At 39.2% G+C, this 24,770-nt stretch overlaps 1 protein-coding gene across 1 annotated transcript in view; it reads left to right on the top strand.

Moving 5' to 3' along the window:
- SCLT1 (sodium channel and clathrin linker 1) overlaps positions 1 to 24,770 on the top strand; it is a 252,003-nt gene that overhangs the window by 29,358 nt on the left and 197,875 nt on the right. Inside the window, 3 exon segments of the mRNA XM_005691258.3 lie at positions 10,732 to 10,790; positions 11,320 to 11,392; positions 14,623 to 14,678. Coding sequence (XP_005691315.1) covers positions 10,732 to 10,790; positions 11,320 to 11,392; positions 14,623 to 14,678 — 188 coding nt within the window.

Genomic DNA, 24,770 nt, shown 5'->3' with positions numbered 1-24,770 from the left:
ACTCCTTCTAGGATCCCTATAGTTCAGTTTAGTTCAGTTCAGTCACTCAGTCGTGTCCAACTCTTTGTGACCCCATGAACTGCAGCACACCAGGCCTGCCTGTCCATCACCAACTTCCGGAGTCCACCCAAACTCATGTCCATTGAATCAGTGGTGCCATCCAGCCATCTCATCCTCTGTCATCCCCTTCTCCTCCTGCCCTCAATCTTTCCCAGCATCAGGGTCTTTTCCAATGAGTCAGCTCTTTACATCAGGTAGCCAAAATATTGGAGTTTTCAGCTTCAACATCAGTCCTTCCAATGAATACCCAGGACTGATTTCCTTTAGGATGGACTGGTTGGATCTCCTTGCAGTCCAAGGGGCTCTCAAGAGTCTTCTGCAACACCATAGTTCAAAAGCATCAATTCTTTGGCACTCAGCCTTCTATATAGTCCAACTCTCACATCCATACATGACTACTTGAAAAACCATATCTTTGACTAGATGGACCTTTGTTGGCAAAGTAATGTCTCTGCTTTTTAATATGCTGTCTAGGTTGGTCATAACTTTTCTTCCAAGGAGTCAGCGTCTTTTAATTTCATGGCTGCAGTCACCATCTTCAGTGATTTTGGAGCCCCAAAAAATAAAGTCTGACACTGTTTCCACTGTTTCCCCATCTATTTCCCATGAAGTGATGGGACCAGATGTCATGATCTTTGTTTTCTGAATGTTGAGCTTTAAGCCAACTTTTTCACTCTCCTCTTTCACTTTCATCAAGAGGCTTTTTAACTCCTCTTCACTTTCTGCCATAAGGGTGGTGTCATCTGCATATCTGAGGTTATTGATATTTCTCCCAGCAATCTTGATTCCAGCTTGTACTTCCTCCAGCCCAGCGTTTCTCGTGATGTACTCTGCATATAAGTTAAATAAGCAGGGTGACAATATACAGCCTTGACATACTCCTTTTCCTATTTGGAACCAGTCTGTTCCATGTCCAGTTCTAACTATTGTTTCTGGACGTGCATACAGGTTTCTCAAGAGGCAGGTCAGGTGGTCTGGTATTCCCATCTCTCTTCAGAATTTTCCACAGTTTGTGGGGATCTACACAGTCAAAGGCTTTGGCATAGTCAATAAAACAGAAATAGATGTTTTTCTAGAACTCTCTTGCTTTTTCGATGATCCACCGAATGTTGGCTCCCTATAATGTTGGCTCTCTATAATGCTAATATTAATGTGCTTGATGTTGTCCCAGAGGTCTCTTAAACTGTCCTTATTTCTTTTCATTCATTTTTCTGTTCAGCAGCAGTGATTTTCAGTTCTCTCTCTTCCAGTTCTCTGATCCATTCCTTTGTATCATTTAGTCTACTGTTGATTCCTTCTAGTGTATTTTTTGTTTCCATTATTGTATTCTTCATCTCTGTGTGGGTCTTTATATTTTCTACAAACTTCTGACTTCTTGCTTTGTACATCCATTCTCCTCCTGAGTTTTTTGATCATCTTTATAATCATTGCTCTCACCTTCCCTCAAGTAGATGCTTATCATAATGTCACTTATTTCTTTGGAATTTTATCTTGTTCCTTTGGCTGGGGCATGTTCTTCTGCTATCTCATTTTCCCTAAGTTGCTATTCCCATTTTTATGTACCTGGTAGTTGTGTTGCATTTCTTGACCTTGGAGAGTAGATGTATGATGTGTCGCAGGAGCACACAACCCTCTCATCACTCAAGCTGTGTTTCTAGGACTTGCCCCAGTAGGGCTGCGTGGGTCCTTCTGTTGTGGCAGGCTGAGTATGTGGACAGTTTGGTAACTGTGTTTGTCCCCTAGCCTGGTTAGTTGCCAGGCACTGTTTTGTGTGGATGCTGCTGACTGCTGGTTAATGGGGCATAGTCACAAGGTGGCTGGCTGCAGAACCATAGGGAGCTGTGGGGTTAGTACTGGCTCACTGGTGGGCAGTGTCTGCATCCAGAAGACTTCAGGCCATTGCTTACCCACACTGGTGGTTGAAGCCAGGTCCTAGGGTTAGTGCCAGACCACTGGCAGGCAGAGCTCTGGGTCCTGGAGTCTGACTGAAGGATCCAGAGATCTCACAGTTGCTGTCAGATGGGGGTGGTTACTGATAAAGTTGGGTATGTGCTTTGTGGTATCTTGAAGTTTGCATTTGGAGAAGGAAATGGCAACTCACTCCAGTATTCTTGCCTGGAAAATCCCATGGACAGAAGAGCCTGGTAGGCTACAGTCCATGAAGTTTGCATTGGTTTGCTTTGTGGCAGGACTGGGACCCATCTGATCCTAGAGTAGGGTTTTCCCTGATGTAGGCAGGCTAGATATGCACACTGAAGGACTGTGGTTTTCTTGCATCTCTTGTCTCACCTCTGGTGTGTGAGGCTGTTCTGGAGGCTAGTGTATACTTCCTAGAGTTCAGAGTTGGTGCCTGCCCACTGGTGAGTGGAGCCGAGTCTTGGGTCTCTATGTCAAGAGGCATGTCTAGAGGTGATTGTATGCTCAGGAAGTCTTTAGGTAGCCTCTCTGCTGATGGGTGGGCCGTGACATTGCCCAGTTAGTTGTTTGATGGAGTGTGTCAGCATTGGTGCCTACTGCTTGTTGGGTGGGGTCAGCTCCTGGCACTGATGAATTTGAGGGAGGATCTCAAGATGGAGGCCACCCACTGCAGTGTCCATACAGTAGATAGCCCCCACATACGTCTGCCACAAGTTTCTCTGGCTTCAGGGTGAGCCACAGCCACCCTGCACCACTCCAGGAGTTTTCCCAAGGAAACCACGTTTATCTGGGCCAGGGTTCTATAAATTTATTTCTTTTGCCCTGGTTCCCAGTATATGTGAAACTTTGGGTTTACTCTGTAAGAGTGAAGTCTCATTTCCCTCAGTCCTTTGGATCTCCCAATATTATAAGTCCCATTGGCCTTCAAAGCCAGATACTCTGGGGGCTCCTTTTCCTGGTTCAGAAATCCCCAGACTGGGGAGCACAACGTGAGCCTTAGAACCCTCACTCGTGTGGGGGAAGTACTGTATTATAATTATTATCCAGTTTGTGCATTGCCCACCTGGGGCATGAGACTTGATTATATCTTGAGTGTGCTTTCCCTCCTACCTATCTTGTTTTCATTCCTTCTTTATGTCTTTGTTTATGGAAGACCTTTTTTTACATAGGTTCTGATTTTCTCCAGTGATGGTTATTCTGCAGAAACTTGTGATTTTGGTGTGCTCATGAGAAGAAGTGAACTCAGGATCTTTCTACCTCCATCTTTGTCAGTCTCTTCAAAGGAAACTTCTGTATTTCCATACAAATCTTGAAATTATTTGTTCTAGTTCTGTGAAAAATGTGTCTGGTAGCTTGATAGGGATTGCATTGAATTTGTAAATTGCTTAAAACCTCGAATAGCCAAAGCAATCTTGAGAAAGAAATATGGAACTGGAGGAATCAACTTGCCTGACTTCAGGCTCTACTACAAAGCCACAGTCATCAAGACAGTATGGTACTGGCACAAAGACAGACATATAGATCAATGGAACAAAATAGAAAGCCCAGAGATAAATCCACACACATATGGACACCTTATCTTTGACAAAGGAGGCAAGAACATACAATGGAGTAAAGACAATCTCTTTAACAAGTGGTGCTGGGAAAACTGGTCAACCACTTGTAAAAGAATGAATCTAGATCACTTTCTAACACTGCACACAAAAATAAACTCAAAATGGATAAAGATCTAAATGTAAGATCAGAAACTATAAAACTCCTAGAGGAGAACATAGGCAAAACACTCTCAGACATAAATCACAGCAGGATCCTCTATGATCCACCTCCCAGAATTCTGGAAATAAAAGCAAAAATAAACAAATGGGATCTAATTAAAATTAAAAGCTTCTGCACAACAAAGGAAAATGTAAGCAAGGTGAAAAGACAGCCTTCTGAATGGGAGAAAATAATAGCAAATGAAGCAACTGACAAACAACTAATCTCAAAAATATACAAGCAACTTATGCAACTCAATTCCGGAAAAATAAATGACCCAATCAAAAAATGGGCCAAAGAACTAAATAGACATTTCTCCAAAGAAGACATACGGATGGCTAACAAACACATGAAGATGCTCAACATCACTCATTATTAGAGAAATGCAAATCAAAACCTCAATGAGGTACCACTTCACACCAGTCAGAATGGCTGCGATCCAAAAATCTGCAAGCAATAAATGCTGGAGAGGGTGTGGAGAAAAGGGAACCCTCCTACACTGTTGGTGGGAATGCAAACTAGTACAGCCACTATGGAGAACAGTGTGGAGATTCCTTAAAAAATTGCAAATAGAACTACCTTATGACCCAGCAATCCCACTTCTGGGCATACACACCGAGGAAACCAGAATTGAAAGAGACACATGTACCCCAATGTTCATTGCAGCACTGTTTATAATAGCCAGGACATGGAAGCAACCTAGATGTCCATCAGCAGATGAATGGATAAGAAAGCTGAGGTACATATACACAATGGAGTATTACTCAGCCGTTAAAAAGAATTCATTTGAATCAGTTCTGATGAGATGGATGAAACTGGAGCCAATTATACAGAGTGAAGTAAGCCAGAAAGAAAAACACCAATACAGTATACTAACACATACATATGGAATTTAGGAAGATGGCAATGATGACCCTGTATGCAAGACAGGAAAAAAGACACAGATGTGTATAACGGACTTTTGGACTCAGAGGGAGAGGGAGAGGGTGGGATGATTTGGGAGAATGGCATTCTAACATGTACTATCATGTAAGAATTGAATCGCCAGTCTATGTCTGACGCAGGATACAGGATGCTTGGGGCTGGTGCATGGGGATGACCCAGAGAGATGTTATGGGGAGGGAGGTGGGAGGGGGGTTCATGGTTGGGAACGCATGTAAGAATTAAAGATTTTAAAATTAAAAAAAAATATATTAGTTCAACAAATAGAAAAAAAAATAAAAAAATTAAAAAAAAATATTTCAAGTGCCCATAAACAGATAGGTAGATGAACCAATGTGGTATATACATAAAATGGAAAAAAAAAAAAGGAAACTTCTGTATCTCTTATGGCATTTGAATCAATCAATAATTGCAGAATAGAGAAAAAGCAAATTATAAGGATCAGACAAAAATTTTGGCATTACTGCAGATGCAATATCATTTAAAATGATTAAATATAGATTTAAAATGATTATAGGGTGATTTATAAACAACTTTACACTAATATCTTTGACCATGTAGGTGAAATAGACAAAACAACTGAAAAAGTAAAACTTACCAAAACTGATACAAGAAGCAGTAGAAATCTGAGTAGTCTTTTATATGTTAAAAAAGCTGAATTCAGTATTAAAAACCATTTCACATACCAAGCATCTTTTCCAACCACAAAACTGTGGATTAAAAATCAACTATTTAAAGAAAAGCTGCAAAAATACAAACTCACAGAGGCTGGACAATATGCTACTAAACAACCGATGAGTCACTGAAGAAATCAAAGGGGAAAGCAGAAAATACCTGGAGACAAATGAAAATGGAAAAATCCCAAATCTGTGCAGTACAACAAAAGCAATACTAAGAGAGCAGATACACCATGCTCAAGTGGAATTTATCATAAGATTCTAGGATGGTTCAGCATTGGCAGATTAGTCAGTAAAATACACCATGTTAAATCGAAGAATAGAAGTCATATGATTATCTCCATGCAAAAAAAAGAAAAGGCTTTTTAAGAAATTTAACATTCATTTATAAGAACTCTGAACAAAGTGTATATAGAGGGAACACACTTATACCTGGTAAAGTCCATATGTGAAAACCCTGCAGCCAGTACGGTACTCAGTGGTGAAAAACTGAAAGCATATCTGTCAGAGCAGCTATTATCAAAAATACCAGAAATAACAAATGTTGGCTAGGATGTGCAATAAAGGGAACACATGCACAATGTTGGTAAGTATGTAAATTGGTACATCCAGTATGGAAAATGTATCGAGGCTCCTCTGAACATGGAAAATAGAATTACCATACAAACCAGCAATTCAACGTCTGAGCATTTTCAAAAAAAGAAAAACAGTAATTCTAAAGATATATGCACCATTTTGTATTGCAGCATTATTTACAATAGCCAAGATACGGAAACACCCTAAGTGCCCATCAATAGGTGAATGGATAGAGAAGACGTGGTACCTATGTGCAATGGAATATTGTTGTTGCTTTAGTAGCTAAATCATGTCCAACTCTTTGTGACCCCATGGACACAGGAGCCCACCAAGCTCCTCTGTCCATGACATTTCCCAGGTAAGAATACTAGAGTGGTTACCACTTTCTTCTCCAGGGAATCTTCCCAACCCAGGGTTTGAACTTGCACCTCCTGCATTGGCAGGTGGATTCTTTATTGCTGAGCCAACAGGAAGGCCCAATGGAATATTCAGTTCAGTTCATTTCTGTCACTCAGTCATGTCCGACTCTTTGCAACCCCATGGACTGCAGCACTCCAGGCTTCCCTGTCCATCACCAATGCCTGGAGCTTGCTCAAACTCATGTCCATTGTGTCGGTGATGCCATCCAACCATTGCATCCTTTGTCATCCCTTCCTTCTCCTGCCTTCAATCTTTCCCAGCATCAGGATCTTTTCCAGTGAGTCAGGTCTTCTCATCAAGTGGCCAGAGTATTGGAGTTTCAGCTTCAGCATCAGTCTTTCCAGTGAATATTTAGGACTGATTTTCTTGAGGATGGATTGGTTGGATCTCCTTGCAGTCCAAGGGACTCGCAAGAGTCTTCTCTAGCACCACAGTTCAAAAGCATCAATTCTTCGGCACTCAGCTTTCCTTATGGCTCAATTCTCACATCCATGCATGACTACTGGAAAAACCATAGCCTTGACCAGATGGACCTTTTTTGGCAAAGTAATGTCTCTGCTTTTTAACATGCTGTCTAGGTTGGTCATAACTTACCTTCCAAGGAGCAAGTGTCTTTTAATTTCATGGCTGCAATCACCATCTGCAGTGATTTTTGGAGCCCCCCAAAACTAAAGTCTCCCACTGTTTCCATTATTTCCCCATCTGTTTGCCATGACATGATTGGACCAAATGGCATGAACTTAGTTTTCTGAATGTAGAGTTTTAAGCCAACTTTTTCACTCTCCTCTTTCACTTTCATCAAGAGGCTCTTTAGTTCTTCTTCACTTTCTGCCATAAGGGTGGTATCATCTGCATATCTGAGGTTATTAACATTTCTCCTGGCAGTCTTGATTCCAGCTTGAGCTTCCTCCAGCCTGGCATTTCACAAGATGTACTCTGCATGTAAGTTAAATAAGCAGGGTGACACTATACAGCCTTGACGTACTCCTTTCTCAATTTGGAACCAGTCTGTTGTTTGATGTCTGGTACTAACTGATGCTTCTTGGCTGACATGCAGATTTCTCAGGAGGCAGGTAAGGTGGTCTGGTATTCCCATCTCTTTTACAGTTTTCCACAGTTTGTTGTGACCCACAGTCAAAAGCTTTGGCATGGTCAATAAAGCAGAAGTAGATATTTTTCTGAAACTCTCTTGCTTTGTAGATGATCTAGCACACCTTGGCAATTTGATCTCTGGTTCCTCTGCCTTTTCTAAATCCAGCTTGAACATCTAGAAATTCATGGTTCACATACTGTTGAAGCCTGGCTTGGAGAATTTTGAGCATTACTTTGCTAGCTTGTGAGATGAGTGCAATTGTGCAGTGGTTTGAACATTCTTTGGCATTGCCTTTCTTTGGGATTGGAATGAAAACTGACCATTTCCAGTCCTGTGGCCACTGCTGAGTTTTCCAAATTTACTGACTTACTGATTGCCCCACTTAAACAGCAGCATCTTTTAGGATTTGAAATAGCTCAGCTGGAATTCTGTCACCTCCACTAGCTTTGTTCATAGTAATACTTCCTAAGGCCCACTTGACTTCACATGCAAGGATGTCTGGCATACCATTATAGTTATCTGGGTCATGAAGATCTTTTTTGTATAGTTCTTATGTGTATTCTTGCCGCGTCTTAATATCTTCTGCTTCTGTTAGGTCCATACCATTTTTGTCCTTTATTGAGCCCATCTTTGCATGAAGTGTTCCCTTGGTATCTCTGATTTTCTTGACGATGTCTCCAGTCTTTCCCATTGTATTGTTTTCCTCTGTTTCTTTGCACTGATCACTGAGGAAGGTTTTCTTATCTCTCTGTGCTATTCTTAGGAACTCTGCATTCACATGTATATATCTTGCCTTTTCTCCTTTGTCTTTTAGCTTCTCTTCTTTCTCAGCTATTTGTAAGGCCTCATCAGATGACTGTTTTGTCTTTTTGCATTTTTTTTTCTTGGGGATGGTCTTGATCACTGCCTCCTGTACAATGTCAGGAGCCTCCGTTTATAGTTCTTCAGGCTCTCTAATCAGAGTTCTTCAGATCTAATCCCTTGAATCTATTTCTCACTTCCACTGTGTAGTCATAAGGGATTTGATTTAGGTCATACCTAAATGGTCTAGTGGTTTTCCCCTAGTTTCTTCAACTTAAGTCTAAATTTAGCAATAAGAAGTTCATGATCTGAGCCACAGCCAGTTCCCGGTCTTTTTTTTTTCTGACTATATAGAGCTTCTCCATCTTTAGCTGAAAAGAATATAATCAGTCTGATTTCGGTATAGACCATCTGGTCGTGTCCATGTGTAGAGTCTTCTCTTGATAGAGGGTATTTGCTATGACCAGTGTGTTCTCTTGGCAAAACTCTGTTAGTCTTTGTCCTGCTTCATTCTGTACTCCAAGGCCAAATTTGCCTGTTAGTCCAGGTGTTTCTTGACTTCCTGCTTTTGCATTCCAGTCCCCTATAATGAAAAGGACATCTGTTTTGGGTGTTAGTTCTAGAAGATCTTCTAGATCTTCATCAGTTCAGTTCAGTCGCACAGTTGTGTCTGACTCTTTGCGACCCCATGAATCACAGCACGCCAGGCCTTCCTGTCCATTACCGACTCCCAGAGTTCACTCAGACTCACGTCCATCGAGTCAGTGATGCCATTCAGCCATCTCATCCTCTGTCGTTCCCTTCTCCTCCTGCCCCCAGTCCCTCCCAGCATCAGAGTCTTTTCCAATGAGTCAATTCTTCATAACCAGCCATAAAAAAGAGTGAAATCTCTGTGTTTTTGTTGACATGTATAGTCCTAGATGGTATTATACTAAGTGAAATAAGTCAGACAGAGAAAAACAAATAACCGTATGATTTCCCTTATATATGAAATCTGAAACAGATGAATAAAATTGACAAAACAGAAACACAGCCATAGATGCAGAGAATAAACTGGTTGCCAGAAGGGAGGCAGGGTTGGGGTATGTTTGAAATAGGTATGGGACATTAAGTTAACTTTCAGTTACAAAATATATGACTCACAGAATGCAGTATACAACGTGGCAAATAGCGTCAATAATAATGTAGTATCTTTGTCAGGTGACAGATGGTAACTAGACTTACTGTATAGGAAGGGCCTACTGACAATATGTTGATCTTAATTATATTTTACTTTATATCCCCAGTACTTATTTATCTTTTAATTGGATCTTACAAATTGTGCCTTTTGACCAACTTCATCCATTTCTCCCTCCCCTTACATCCCACCTCTGGTAACCACAAATCATATCTGTTTTTCTATATCTCATAATGGGCATTCCGACTCAGGGTGATGCCAGCAGTAGTATGTGAGATAGTTGCTGGAGCAGCTCTCAGTTTCTGCTGGTTACTCATTTTCACAAGATAAGCACAGAAATGCCATTAAAAAAAAAGACAGGAGAACTACCTCTAATTTTTCCATTCCAGTCTCTGCCTCCACTTCCTCTTTCTGATCCTTCTTGCCCATGTTATCCAGCCCACCTTCCTCCCCTGCCTCCCAGCCTTTTAGCCCTCAGTCTACTTCCCAGCATTGTCCACCCCTCAGTGTTATGCTGGGTCTGTGCCCCTCTTCTGACTAGTGTCATCTCTTCTTGCCACCCTACTTTAAGGAGTTTGTTCCCAGATCTTCCCCTGGTCCTTCCAGACCATCCGTTGGCTGCCTTGTTCATCTTGCTCCTGCCTTGTTACTCACCCTTTCTTGATACTCCTTTATGTTCGTCCCTACTCCTCCTCCTGGTCTTTATTTCTAGCCCCGTGTGCTCTAGTCCTAACCAAAACTCCAACCACCCCCAGTCAGATCTGGAGATGCAGTTATATCTGGCAGCTTGGTATTCTCTATTTTCGGTCTTTATAATTGGTAGATTATAGAGAGAGTTTTCTAGGTAAATAGAAATTGTCTGTGAATGAGAACAGTATTGCATCTTTGTTTTCAGCTTTAGGTCTCCAACTCCCTGTCCCTGTAGCAGATTCTACTGATTGGAGCCTTTGGTTACAATGTTGAATTTTATCAGTGCTAATGAGCAGCCTTGTATTATTGCTGAATTTTGTGCAGTGCTTCTGATGTTTCACTGTCAAGAATAGAAATCGATATACGTTTTTGGTAGATATTCTTTATCAATTGAGAATTTTCTTCTTATTTCTAGTTTACCAAGAGTTTTATTATGTACAGGTGTTAACATTTAGTCAAACATTTTCAGCATCAATTATTTTTTTCTTTCTCTTTTGTAATTGCAGCAACAAATTTTCTAAGGTTATAACATTTTAAATTGTATTTAATTTTAAACTACTGTCAGTTGAGGCTCAAATTATATGAGAAAATAAAATTTAAAGATGCATTATTTTCTGTTACAGAAAGGTGTCATCAAAGGAGATGGAGATGACACATTAGAAAACTCAGCAACTGACCAAAGGTAAGATTGTGTTACCAGAAAATATTTTCTTAATTATGTTTAATTATTGTTAAAATTTTTTTTAGTATTAGGAATGTTTATTTTCTAGTCTGCTCTAAGTAGGTTTAAATGACCTGTCATTGAGTTGACAAGGGAAAAAAAAACTGCTATCATCATCTCTAAGAGTGGCTCTCAGCTGGGTGATTTTGCTTCCCTCCCCTCCCCAGATACTTGACAATGTCTGCTAACAGTTTTGCTTGTCACTGTTGTGGAGGGCAAGGGTACTAGTGGCATCTAACGGGCAGAGGCCAGTAATGCTGCTAAACATCCTACAGCGCATAGGTCAGCCCCTACAATAAAAAAGTTACTCAGCTTGAAATATTAATTGAGCTAAGGCTGTGAGAATCTCTGGTTTAGGAAAAAGGTAACGTATTGATAGTTATGGAGAAAATTAACATAAAAGTTTTGATGTTTATTTATTTCATGTTATTTTTTATTAAACTAAATTAACCAGAATATGCATCTTTCTAACTTTGCTTTTTTTTTTTAGCTTTTTAGTTCCTCTTATAACTGAGTATGATAAGCATTTGGAAGAACTAAATGGTCAGCTGAAATATTATCAGGTATGAAATCATAGGTGTTAACCCTTTGGTAATATTTTCTTTAAAAAAAGAAAAAGTAAATAGACATTGTTTCTTCACAAATCCTTTGATAAGGAAGAAAATATTTACCTGTAATCAATTTACAGCATTGTGTTAGTTTCAAGTGTACAGCAAAGTGATTCTGTTATCCACATTTATGTGTTTGTGTATATATGTGTATTCTTTTTCAGATTATTTTCCATTATATGTTAGTATAACATACTGAATCTAGTTCCCTGTTCTATACAGTAGGTCCTTGTTGTTTGTTTTATATATAATAGTGTGTATCTATAAATACCTGTGTCTGTAATCTTGTATAGTGTGTATCTATAAATCCCTAATTTATCCCTCTCCCCTCTTTTCCCTTTGGCAACCATAAGTTTGTTTTCTATGTCAGTGAGTCTGTTTCTGTTAATTTGTATCAATTTTTGATTCCACATATAAGTGATATTGTATGATATTTGTCTTTCTCTGATTTACTTTACTTAGATGTTAATTTCTAAGACCATCCATGTTGCTGCAAATGCATTACTTCATTCAGTATGGCTTGAGTAATATTCCATTGTGTATGTGAGTGTTTATATATACCCCACATCTTTTTTATCTGTTCATGTGTTGATAGATACTTAGGTTGCTCCCAAGTCTCGTCTGTTGCAGATTGTGCTGCTATGAACATTGGGGTGCATATATCTTCTTGAATTACAGTTTTAGAATTAGTATTTTTTGGACTATGCCCAAGAATGGGATTGTTGAATCACATGGTAATTCTGCTTTCCATTTTTTAAGGAAGCTCTATACTGTTTTCTGTAGTGATTGTACCAGTTTACACTCCCACTAACAGTGTAGGAAGGTTCTCTTTTCTCCACACCCTCTCCAGCATTTATTATTTGTCGACATTTTTATGATGACTGTTCTGAGTAGTCTGAGGTGATACTCATTGTGGTTTTGAGTTGCATTTCTCCAGTAATTAGTGATGTTGAGCATCTTTTCATGTGCCTGTTGGCCATCTGTATGTCTTCTTTGGAGAAATGTCTGTTTAGGTCTTCTGCCCATTTTTGACTGGGTTTTTTTTTTTTTTTTTTTTTTCTGGCTATAGAGCTGTTTTTAACTGACAGTAACAGAAAGCTCTCTTTTGCGCAGATGACATTTTGCTTTTATTTTTAGGATCTCTCTCTCTCTCTTTAGTCGCTAAGTCATGTCTGACTCTTGCGACCCCATGGACTGTAGCCTGCCAGGCTTCTTTGTCTGTGGGATTTTCCAGGCAGGAATACTGGAGTGGGTTGCCATTTCCAATTTTTAGGATAGTGAGCCTAAAGTTCCTGCTGAATTCACTCTCTCAAAATTACTATAATGACCTGTGGTTTGTTAGTTGTAAGATGGAATATCTAGTTTCTTGAAATTAAACTTAAAATTTTAATTTTTTCTATAATCAATCTGATTCATTTATTTCTTTAATCAGCTAGTTTACTAACATATTTAACTTCACTTTTCCATTTGTCATTCTCCATCTAAAAATGATTACTGGATTAATTTCAAAAAAGAGGTAGGTGTAGCAGAACGCCCAGTGGTCTGTGATAAGAATAGTTGCTACTTTTAGGGAGAAAAAAAGATGCTGACAGCTACTTCTAACACTTGCTCACATGGATATTATTGATTAGCAATAGTTCTTACGGTTTCTTATTGACCCAGTAAAAAAATAGTGTATCTCAAAAGCAGGAAAATTTTCGTAATAATTCTCTATATGAAAGATTTTCTTCCAGAAAATGTACATAATTGGGGAAATTTTGATGATAAGAAAGATACGGCTGAATTTTGTTTCCTTCCAACTCTTAAATATTTTGAAATATTTTACAGTAAAAAATCTTTTGTGTTACTGTATCAATTTACCCTGAATCCATATTAATGCATATATCCCACCTAATTATTTGAATAATATTTTTCAAGATACACTGACATTTTTGAAAATTTTAAAGATCAATCTAAAAAAAAATACAAAGCAGGAATAATTCCTACAATAAAGTCCAAACCTCTTAGTTAGCATGACATTCAAGACCTGCCACCTGCCTTTCCAATTTTACCTCTCATTGCATCGCTCCATGTATGGTCAGTTCTCAATTATCTGGTCGTGAATTCATTCATTTTGATTTAATTGTGATTCAGGCACAGCAGGGAGCTGGGAAAGGTTCACCTTTCAAGCCAACTTTGTAGTTATAATTGGCTGTTACTGATTTCCTAGACCAAGCTGCCTTGAGCTTCTCTGGTTGACAGGAAGAGAGAAAGGCTTGGAGCTCTGCCTGTTCCAGCCTTCCCTTGCCAGGTTCTCTCCAGGCTTGGCACTTCTCCTTTAGCCTAGGGTACCCAAGCAAGACTAACGGGCAGATCATGAGTTGATTGCAGTTTTGTTTTAAGTATGGTTTTACATGGCCACCTTCCTGATCTCCATTTGCTCATTTACTCTTATTGAGAACTGACGACTATGCCTGTGTTGTCTAATATTTTTCGCTTCTTTGCTTTTACTTTCACCCTGCTCAAAATGTCCTTCCTTTTCTGTTGTAATCTTACAATCCCTTTAACCCCTCAGAAAAAAATTAAAAATACCTTCATTTCATTCCCTTTTCAATGTGTATTTTATTCTTACTGGTATTTTAGTTAGTGATTTTTTTTAAAAAACTGTATTTCCTACTACTGTATGTGTTAGTAACCACATTGGTTTACTGTAGCAACCCTGTATTTGCAGAGAGACTAAACAGCTAATAAAAGAGGTCAATCAGAGACTGAATGAATTATTGCTAAAGAAGATCTTTATTTGCTTTTTTTCACTATTAACATTTTACTTTTCAAAATTTAAGCACACTTACATGGACTTCCACCTAAAGTAGGATGAAACAAGACATACAGTCAAGGTCTAGGGATCATTAGTATTTCTTACAGTGACATATTGAGGAATATCTATCTTTTACTATAAACATGTAGAAATCATACAAATTATTTATAAATATTTCTTAATATATAAGAAGGTTTTATTTATTTCTATTCAGAATGTTCTGTATATCATTAAAATATCTAATACTTATTGTTAGAAGTGAATAATAATTATTTCTTATCTATAGACTAGTGTCACAGATTACATGCATATGAGTGAACTATTAATACTTAATATAGCTCTAATTGTCTTGAAGATGTTTTCCTACAGCTATATTTTATTCTTTCAGAAACAGATGGGTGAGATGAAACTACAATTTGAAAATGTCATCAAGGAAAATGAAAGGTAGATCAATTAACTGTTTGTTATTTTATTTTTGTCTTAGGTAACTTTTATTGTTACTTGGTATTTTATTCATGTAGTATACTGGTTTTGAATGTGGACTCTGGGGCCTGATGTCCTCTTTGACTCCTGGCTCCATTGCTTTCTAGGTATGTGACCTTGGACAGTTACTTAACCTCTTTGTGCTTCAGTTTCCTCATCTATAAATGGGAGATAATAGCAGAACCTGTTTTGTAGAGCTGACTATAAAGGACAAAGTAAATGCTTAAAATAGGGTATATAATAAACACTTTATAAATGTTTAGCAATCATTAGTAGTAGAATAGCATGTAATATATAAATACATTAGGAAACATACCAATAAAAAGAAAGCCTGTCAGCCCACCATCCAGTTAAGAGCTAAAATATTAACAATACTGGTGCACCTATCCATGTTTGCTTTCCCTACATCATCCCTCTCTTTCCGTCTGCCAACAGTTAATACTGTCTTGAAATTTATCATTCCCTAGCTTTTTAAATTTTTATAGATACAGCTATACCTAAGGATATACTATTTTTATGTATTTTTTAAAACATTATAAAACAGTATTATTTAGTCTTCTGAGACACACTTTTTTTCACTAAGTATCATGCGTAAATAGAATAATTTCAAGGGATGAAATTGCTGGGTTATAGGCCATGTGGTATTCAACTCTGCAATATATTGCCAGCTTAATTTCCAAAGTGGCTATACCAATTTTCATCCTACAGTGATATTTATGAGTTTCTATTGATCCATATCTTTTATCAACACTTGCCCTTACCAGGTTTCTTAATTTTTATTATTTTGAGTCCTAAATAGTATTTCATTGTGTTTTTAATTTTCATTTTCTGAATACCAATATGTTCAACCATTTTTCATGTTCAGCCACTTTACTTACCCATGTGATTTCTCATGAAATGCACATTCTTTTCCCCATTTTCTATTTATCTTTCCCTTAGTAAATTTATATAATCTGTATTGTCAGTATTTGTTGGTGTGCCAGTCGGTGTTAATCATAACCATTGTAGGCATTTCAAACAAGTAGAGATTTAGTCACTTTCCGTTAAAATGTAGGTAAGATCATTGGTTTTAGAGTCATACCACAGAGGCTGAGATGCTGTGGTCAGGAATTTATGCTGCTATAGCCACCACTACAGCATCATTTTCGTGAAGCTGAAAACTTGACACCGGAAAGTGGAGTATGGGTTGCTGATTTCAAGAACTCTCAAGTCTACCAATTTTGCTTGCCATCTATCATACCTGAAGGAAAATATTCTCAGCTCACTTCCACCTTCCATATCCCCCTCAAGTGCCTCTCAGTGCTGAAACAGATCCCATACATCACACCAGCTGCAAGGAAATTTGGGAAATACAGTTTTAGAATTTTAGTTACTGTAAAAGATGCTAGAATATGGAAAGGGATGAAAATGAACAATGAGTGCCAGTGGCCCATTCATTGTGTTAGACAATAGGTACATTTCAGATTCTTGTTCCCAGGTTGTGATATGTTTGATCAACAAAATTTTATTTTTTTTTAATTTTGAGGTAGTTGAATATATCTATCTTTTCTCTTATGGTTGTTGATCTTTGTGTCTCTAACAAATCCTTTCAGCCTGTGGTCATAAAGATCTTCTCTCACGTTTTCTTTTAAAAATGTTCAGGGTTTTATTCTATTCCAAGTTTAATTTTGAAGGTTATGTAACTGGACTGAGATCTGATAGAACTTCTGTTGTTGACATAAAACTAAGCCAAAAAAAATAAGAAATCTTTTTAAAGTTTGGCATTCCTTTGCTTGCATTCTTCTATGTAAATCTCTTAACTAGATTTTCCATTTTTCTCACTTATTTCTGGTTTTTCCCATGAAAAGTTTTCTAACTTTTTTTGATGCACTATTCTTTTTCAAAATAATTATGAGACAGCCTATGATCTTCCTAGTAAAGAGTATTACTAAGATTTTTGAATCACCAGTATATGTAAGTGAAGTTTGTATTTTAATGTTTTGGGGATAATACGGTGTTACATGAATTAGCCAATGATTTAGTTGTTTCCTTTATTTGCCTCTGTGCTCTTCCTTTTAAGTCCAGGTCTTTTGAAACCAGTCCTCTAAAAATCTGCCTGTACCTTTTTAATAGTGCTGCAGTCATGGTTCATGAATGTATTTATTCTGAGTATAATAGGGAAATGAGAAAAAATGGATCCTGAGCTTGTTAAAAGGCACTTTAAATAACTCGAAATGTTATCAGGTTTTAAAGTAAACTCTCTGTCTTTAGGGCAGTATCCTGCTTTTAAATAAGCATTGCTGTTAAGGACTGCAAAATCAGAAAGAGTTTATCATTTTTAAGGAAAATATTTTAGATATGATCAAGTCGGAATAATGGAAGCTAGCAGTGGCTTGGATTATACAGTAGTAGCAGTTCCACATTTTTAGGGTCAGGGAAACATTCTGCTACATTGTATATAGCTGAATATTACCTAGGAATTGATTACAAACAGAAAATAATGAAGTCATTTTATGAGACTTAGGAAAGGTGAAAAAAATATTCGTTATATCATCTTCATTTTTAGTCTATTCTTGAAATCAGTTCATGTTGAGAATATACTAGTTTTTATTTTGTTTTTATCTTATTTTCTTTAATATCATATTTCCTTCTCATAACTTGCCAAAGGAAGGAAATTGGGTTATATAGTGAGTAAATATATGTACAGCACTGTCTGGCACTAAGTAAATACTACTTTTTATTGTTATTATTTTTATTTTATTATTGAGGGTTTGAAAGACAATCATTGCCTCTGTAAGAGCTATTTTCCCTTCTTTCATAGTTCATATAACCCTGATTTTGTTCCAGTTTTATTGCGCTCAGAGGATTTGAGCTTCTTCACAATCTCAGGCAATAAATCTTTGATTATAATCTAGTGCACATTTCTTTTTGTCAGGGATTGGTTTAAGTATAAACATGAGATTCACTTTTATCCAGTGAAGTAAGGGACAGTCTGCAGTAGTGCCACTGGGAAGGTTTTTCTTGCTGATAAGAGAGACTGGCAAGAAGAAAACTTACCTCCTTTCAGTTCCTTGTCATTTTCAGTTCAGCTCAGTCATGTCCGACTCTTTGCAACCCCATGTACTGCAGCATTTTAGAAAGTGTTATGTTGAAGCTGCTGTAGCTGTTTTGTAACCATGATAGTAGATATCAGAAACGCAAGGAGATGGGAAGAAGGGAAAGATGGGGAAACCTTTTGTCCTTAAATTACATTACTGAACTGCTGAAACAAATCTGGAGTCACTTGCCTTCAGATTTAATATTTGGTGAAGTAATAAAACATGCATCCAATAATTCGTAAATATTTATTGAGTACTTACTAAATTGTTGTTGTTCCGTTGATCAGTCATGTCCTTCTCTTTGCAAGCCCATGGACTATAGCGTGTCAGACTTTTCTGTCCTTCACCATCTCCCAGAGTTTGTTCAGACTCATGTCCGTCGAGTCAAGTGATGCTGTCGAGCCATCTCATCCTCTGTCTCCAGCTTCTCCTGCCCTCAATCTTTTCCAGCATCAGGGTCTTTTCCAGTGAATGGGATCTTTGTATCAAATGGCCAGAGTATTGGAACTTCACTTTCAGCATCAGTCTTTCCATTGAATATTCAGGGTTGATTTTCTTTAGGATGGACTAGTTTGATCTCCTTGCTGTCCAGGAGACTCTCAAGAGTCTTCTCTAGCACCATAACTCAATAGCATCAATTCTTTGGTGCTCAACCTTCTTTATGGTTGAGCTGTCACATCCATACATGACTACTAGAGAAACCATAGCTTTGACTATACAGACCTTTGTCAGCGAAGTGTTATCTCTGCTTTTTAATACAATGTCTAGGTTTGTCATAGCTTTGCTTCCAAGGAGCAAGCGTCTTTTAATTTCATGGCTGCAGTCATTGTCTGCAGTGATTTTGGAGCCCAAGAAACTAAAATCAGTCACTGCTTCCAGTTTTTCCCCCTATTTGCCATGAAGTGATGGGACTGAATGCCATGATCATAGTTTTTTGAATGTTGAGTTTTAAGCCAGCTTTTTCACTTTTCTCTTTCACCCCCATCAGCAGTAGGCTCTTTAGTTCCTCTTCACTTTTTGCAATTAGAGTGACATATCTGAGGTTGTTGATATTTCTCCCAGCAATCTTGATTCCAACTTCTGAGTCATCCAGCCCTGCATTTCACATGATGTTCTCTGCATATACATTAAATAAGCCCTGTGACAGTATACAGTCTTGATGTACTCCTTTCCCACTTTGGAACCAGTCCGTTGTTCCATGTCCGGTTTTAACTGTTGCTTCTTGTTCTGCATACAGGCTTCTCAGGAGACAGGTAAGGTGGTCTGGTATTCCCATCTCTAAGAATTTTCCAGTTGGTTGTAATCCACACAGTCAAAGGCTTTAGTGTAGTCAATGAAGCAGAAGTAGATGTTTTTTGGAATTGCCTTGATTTTTCTGTGATCCAGCGGATGCTGACAATTTGATCTTTTGTTCCTCTGCCTTTTCTAAATCCAGCTTGTACATCTGGAAGGTTTCAGTTCACGTAATACTGAAGCCTAGCTTGAAGTATTATGAGCATAATCTTGCTAGCATGTGAAATGAGTGCAGTTGTATGGTAGTTTGAACATTTTTTGGTATTGCCTTTCTTTGGGATTGGAATGAAAGCTTACCTTTTCCAGTACTGTGGCCACTGATGAGTTTTCCAAATTTGCTGACTTAATGGGTGCACCGCTTTAACAGCATCATCTTTTAGGATTTTAAATAGCTTAGCTGGCATTCTGTCACCTCTACTAGATTTGTTCATAGTAATGCTTCCTAAAGCCCACTTGCCTTCACACTCCAGGATGTCTGGCTCTAAGTGAGTGATCACATGATTGCGGTTATCTGGGTCATTAAGACCTTTTTTCTTTTTTTTTTTTTTTAATAGTTTTTCTGTATATTTATGCCACCTCTTCTTAATCTCTTCTGCTCCCTGTTTCTGTCCTTTGTTGTGTCCATCTTTGCATGAAATGTTTCCTTGGTATCAAATTTTCTTGAAGTGATCTGTAGTCTTTGCCATTCTGTTGTTTTCCTCTTATTTCTTTGCACTGTTCACTTAAGAAGGCTTTTCTTTCTGTCTTTGCTATTCTCTGGAACTCTACATTCAGTTTGGTATCTTTTCCCCTTTCTCCTTTGCCTTTTCCTTCTTTTCTAATCTCAACTATTTTTAAGGCCTCTTCAGACAGCTACTTTGCCTTCTTGCATTTCTTTTTTTGGGGGATGGTTTTGGTCACCACCTCCTGTACAGTGTTATGAACCTCCCTCCATAGTTCTTCAGGCACTCTGTCTACCAGATCTAATCCCTTGAATCTATTTGTCACTTCCACTGTATAATCATAAGGGATTTGATTTAGGCCATACCTGAATGGCCTAGTGGTTTTCCCTACTCTCTTCAATTTAAGCCTGAATTTTGCAATAAGAAGCTCATGGTCTGAGCCACAGTCAGCTCCCAGAAGTGTTTGCTGACTGTATAGAGCTTCTCCATCTTCGACCATGAAGAATATAATCAATATGATTTCTGTATTGACCATCTGGTGATGTCCATGTGTAGTGTCATCTCTGGTGTTGTTGGAAGAGGGTATTTGCTATGACTGGTGCGTTCTCTTGGCAAAACTCTGTTAGTCTTTGCCCTGTTTCATTTTGTATTCCAAGGCCAAACTTGCCTGTTACTCCAGCTATCTCTTGACTTCCTCCTTTTACTTTACCGTCCCCTCTGATGAAAATGACTTTTTTGGATGTTAATTCTAGAAGGTTTTGTAGGTCTTCATAGAACTTTTCGACTTAAGCTTCTTCAGCATTCATGGTTGGGGCATAAACTTGGATTACTGTGATGCTGGATGGAAATGAACTGAGATCATTCTGTCATTTTTGAGATTGCACCCAGGTACTGCATTTCAGACTCTTTTGTTGACTGTGAGGGCTACTCCATTTGTTCTAAGGCATTCTTACCCACAGTGGTAGTTATAATGTAATTATATGGTCATCTGAATTAAATTTGCACATTCCCATCCATTTTAGTTCACTAATTGCTAAAATGTCAACGCTCACTCTTGCCATCTCCTGTTTGACCACTTCCAATTTACCTTGATTCATGAACCTCACATTCCAGGTTCCTATGTAATATTGTTCTTTACAGCTTTGGACTTTACTTTCACCACCAGACGCATCCACAGCTGAGCAACATTTCCGCTTAGGTCAGCCTCTTCATTCTTTCTGGAACTGTTTCTCTGCTCTTCCCCAGTAGCCTTTGGACACCTGCCAACCTTGGGGGCTCATCTTCCGGTGTCATATCTTTTTGCCTTTTGATTGTGTTCATCAAGTTCTCAAGGCAAGAATACTGAAGTGGTTTGCCATCCCCTTCTCCAGTGGGCCACATTTTGTCAGAACTCTCCGCCATGACCCGTCCATCTTCAATAGCCCTACAAGACATGACTCATAGCTTGCTTGAGTTACACAAAGCTGAGACCCATGTGATCATTTTGATTAGCTTTCTGTGATTGTGATTTTCATTCTCTTGGCTGTAGGATTATAAATCTTGCTTCCTGGTGGGAGGGACTGGCTGTGGGGAAAGCTGGGTCTGGCTCTGGTAGGCAGAACCATGCTCAGTAAATCTTTAATCCAACTCTCTGTTGACATGAGGGCTGTGCTTCCTCCCTGTTAGTTGTTTGGCCTGAGGTGGCTCAGTCGTAGAGTTGCATGCTCTATGATAAGGCTACTAGCATGAAAGTGAAAGTCACTCAGTCGTGTCTGACTCTTTGCAGCCCCATGGACTATACAATCCATGGAATTCTCCAGGCCAGAATACTGGAGTGGGTATCCTTTCCCTTCTCCAGAGGATCTTCCTAACCCAGGGATGGAACCCAGGTCTGCCACATTGCAGATGTATTCTTTACCAGCTGAGCCACAAGGGAAGCCCGGTAAGGCTACTGGTAAGGCCACTGCTGCTGCTGCTAAGTCACTTCAGTCGTGTCTGACTCTGTGCAACCCCATAGACGGCAGCCCACCACACTCCCTCGTCCCTGGGATTCTCCAGGCAAGAACACTGGAGTGGGTTGCCATTTCCTTCTCCAATGCATGAAAGTGAAAAGTGAAAGTGAAATCGCTCAGTCGTGTCCGACTTCGCAACCCCATGGACTGCAGCCTACCAGGCTCCTCCATCCATGGGATTTTCCAGGCAAGAGTACTGGAGTGGGTTGCCATTGCCTTCTCCGGTAAGGCCGCTGGCAGCCTCCAAAAGAATTTATACCAGCACGCACCTTTCAGGACTGCTGCTGCCACTGCCCCTATCACCACAGCAAGCCACTGCTGACCAACACCTCTCCAGGAGACCCTCAAACACTCACAGGCAAGTCTCACTCAATCTCCTGTGGGGTCACTGCTCCTTTCCCCTGGGTCCTGGTATGCACAAGATTTTGTTTTTGCCCTCCAAGAGTTTCTGTTTCCCTCAGTCCTGTGGAAGTTCTGTTATCAAATCCCGTTGCCTTTCCAAATTAGATTCTCTGGGCATTCCCAGTCTCTTTGCCAGATCCCCAGTTTGAGAAGTATATCATTAGTGTGTGTTGATAATAGCCTATGAACACAAATAACTAGATGTTATATATTTGAAATTTGAGAGAAAAGAGTTCTTGTGTATATTTATAAAAAAAAGAAAAAATGAAGCCACTATTTTTCAGTACTTGTCCAAAAATGTTATTCTGTACTCAGAAACTTTATTTAATAGCAGAAGATGAATACATTTGCTCTGTTTTCCAGTGAAAGAAAAGATATCTCTGGAATTCCATGGTAAACACTGCTCTTCTAGAGCTAATTTATGTCTATATACTGTGAGGAAAACCATCCTCTTTACTTAAAGTTTAATATTTTTCTTTCTAATAATCTCAGAGGTGTACCTCTCATATAAACTCAGAGGTATCCTAGTTTCTGTATATGTCTCTGTTTATGATAAGTCTGTTTGTATATTTCTGTATATATGTGTCTCTTACCACCCCCACCCCCCACCCCCCATAATTACTAGTCTCCAGTCACACTGCTCATCTTACTGGCTTCCTTTAAACTGGCACATGAATGTGAAAGTCGCTCAGTCGTGTCTGACTCTTTGTGACCCCATGGACTATACAGCCCATGGAATTCTCCAGGCCAGAATATTGGAGTGGGTAGCCTTTCCCTTCTCCAGGGAATCTTCCCAACCCAGGGATCAAACCCAGGTCTCCTGCATTGCAGGCGGAATCTTTACCAGCTGAGCCACAAGAGAAGCCCAAGAATACTGGAGTGGGTAGCCTATCCTTTCTCCAACAGATCTTCCTGACCCAGGAATTGAACCGGGGTCTCCTGCATTATTGCAGGCAGATTCTTTACCAAATGAGCTATCAGTTCAGTTCAGTCGCTCAGTCGTGTCCGACTCTGCGACCCCATGAATCGCAGCACGCCAGGCCTCCCTGTCCATCACCAACTCCCGGAGTTCACTCAGACTCACATCTGTCGAGTCTGTGATGCCATCCAGCCATCTCATCCTTGGTCGTCCCCTTCTCCTCCTGCCCCCAATCCCTCCCAGCATCAGAGTCTTTTCCAATGAGTCAACTCTTCTCATGAGGTGGCCAAAGTACTGGAGTTTCAGCTTTAGCATCATTCCTTCCAAAGAAATCCCAGGAGTGATCTCCTTCAGAATGGACTGGTTGGATCTCCTTGCAGTCCAAGGGACTCTCAACAGTCTTCTCCAACACCACAGTTCAAAAGCATCAATTCTTTGGCACTCACCCTTCTTCACAGTCCAACTCTCACATCCATACATGACCACAGGAAAAACCATAGCCTTGACTAGATGGACCTTAGTCGGCAAAGTAATGTCTCTGCTTTTGAATATACTATCTAGGTTGGTCATAACTTTTCTTCCAAGGAGTAAGCATCTTTTAATTTCATGGCTGCAGTCACCATCTGCAGTGATTTTGGAGCCCCAAAAAATAAAGTCTGACACTGTTTCCCCATCTATTTCCCATGAAGTGATGGGACCAGATGCCATGATCTTCGTTTTCTGAATGTTGAGCTTTAAGCCAACTTTTTTGCTCCCCTCTTTCACTTTCATCAAGAGGCTTTTTAGCTCCTCTTCACTTTCTGCCATAAGGGTGGTGTCATCTGCTTATCTGAGATTATTGGTATTTCTCCCGGCAATCTTGATTGCAGCTTGTGTTTCTTCCAGTCCAGCGTTTCTCGTGATATACTCTGCATATAAGTTAAATAAGCAAGGTGACAATATACAGCCTTGACGTACTCCTTTTCCTATTTGGAACCAGTCTGTTGTTCCATGTCCAGTTCTGACTGTTGCTTCGTGACCTGCATACAGATTTCTCAAGAGGCAGGTTAGGTGGTCTGGTATTCCCATCTCTTCAGAATTTTCCAGTTTATTGTGATCCACACAGTCAAAGGCTTTGGCATAGTCAATAAAGCAGAAATAAATGTTTTTCTGGAACTCTCTTGCTTTTTTCATGATCCAGCAGATGTTGGCAATTTGATCTCTGGTTCCTCTGCCTTTTCTAAAACCAGCTTGAACATCAGGGAGTCACGGTTCATGTATTGCTGAAGCCTAAAACTGGCAAATCAAGTTTCTACTAGAAGCCTTTTTGCCTATCAGTATTTCTTCTGCCTGAAATGTTCTTCTCCAGACCTACACAGGACTGTCTCCTCCTCTTCGATCAGGAAGGCATTCTTTGACCACGTTATCCAGTAGTACTCCTCCTCCCAACTTTCATTTTTCTGTTACCCAGTTTTACTTGTGATACCTATTGCTACCTGAAATTATTTATTTACCTGTCATTTTTCTACTAAAATGTATCCTTCATGAGCAGTGGCCTTTGTCTATTCTGTTTACCATAGTATACCAAAGATCGAAAGTGCTTGATATGTATTAAATGTTCAAATCATATTTTGGGGTGGATGATTGCAAATATTAGGATCATAAGCACCTACATATGGGAACACATTTGGCTCTTTTTTGCTTCAAGAAATAGAAACAGGTCATTCTAA

The sequence above is a fragment of the Capra hircus genome, chromosome 17 (assembly GCF_001704415.2).
Source record: "Capra hircus breed San Clemente chromosome 17, ASM170441v1, whole genome shotgun sequence".
Taxonomy (NCBI): Eukaryota; Metazoa; Chordata; class Mammalia; order Artiodactyla; family Bovidae; genus Capra; species Capra hircus.
Note: the sequence above shows the minus strand (reverse complement) of the source record. Positions and strands in the feature narration are given on the sequence as shown.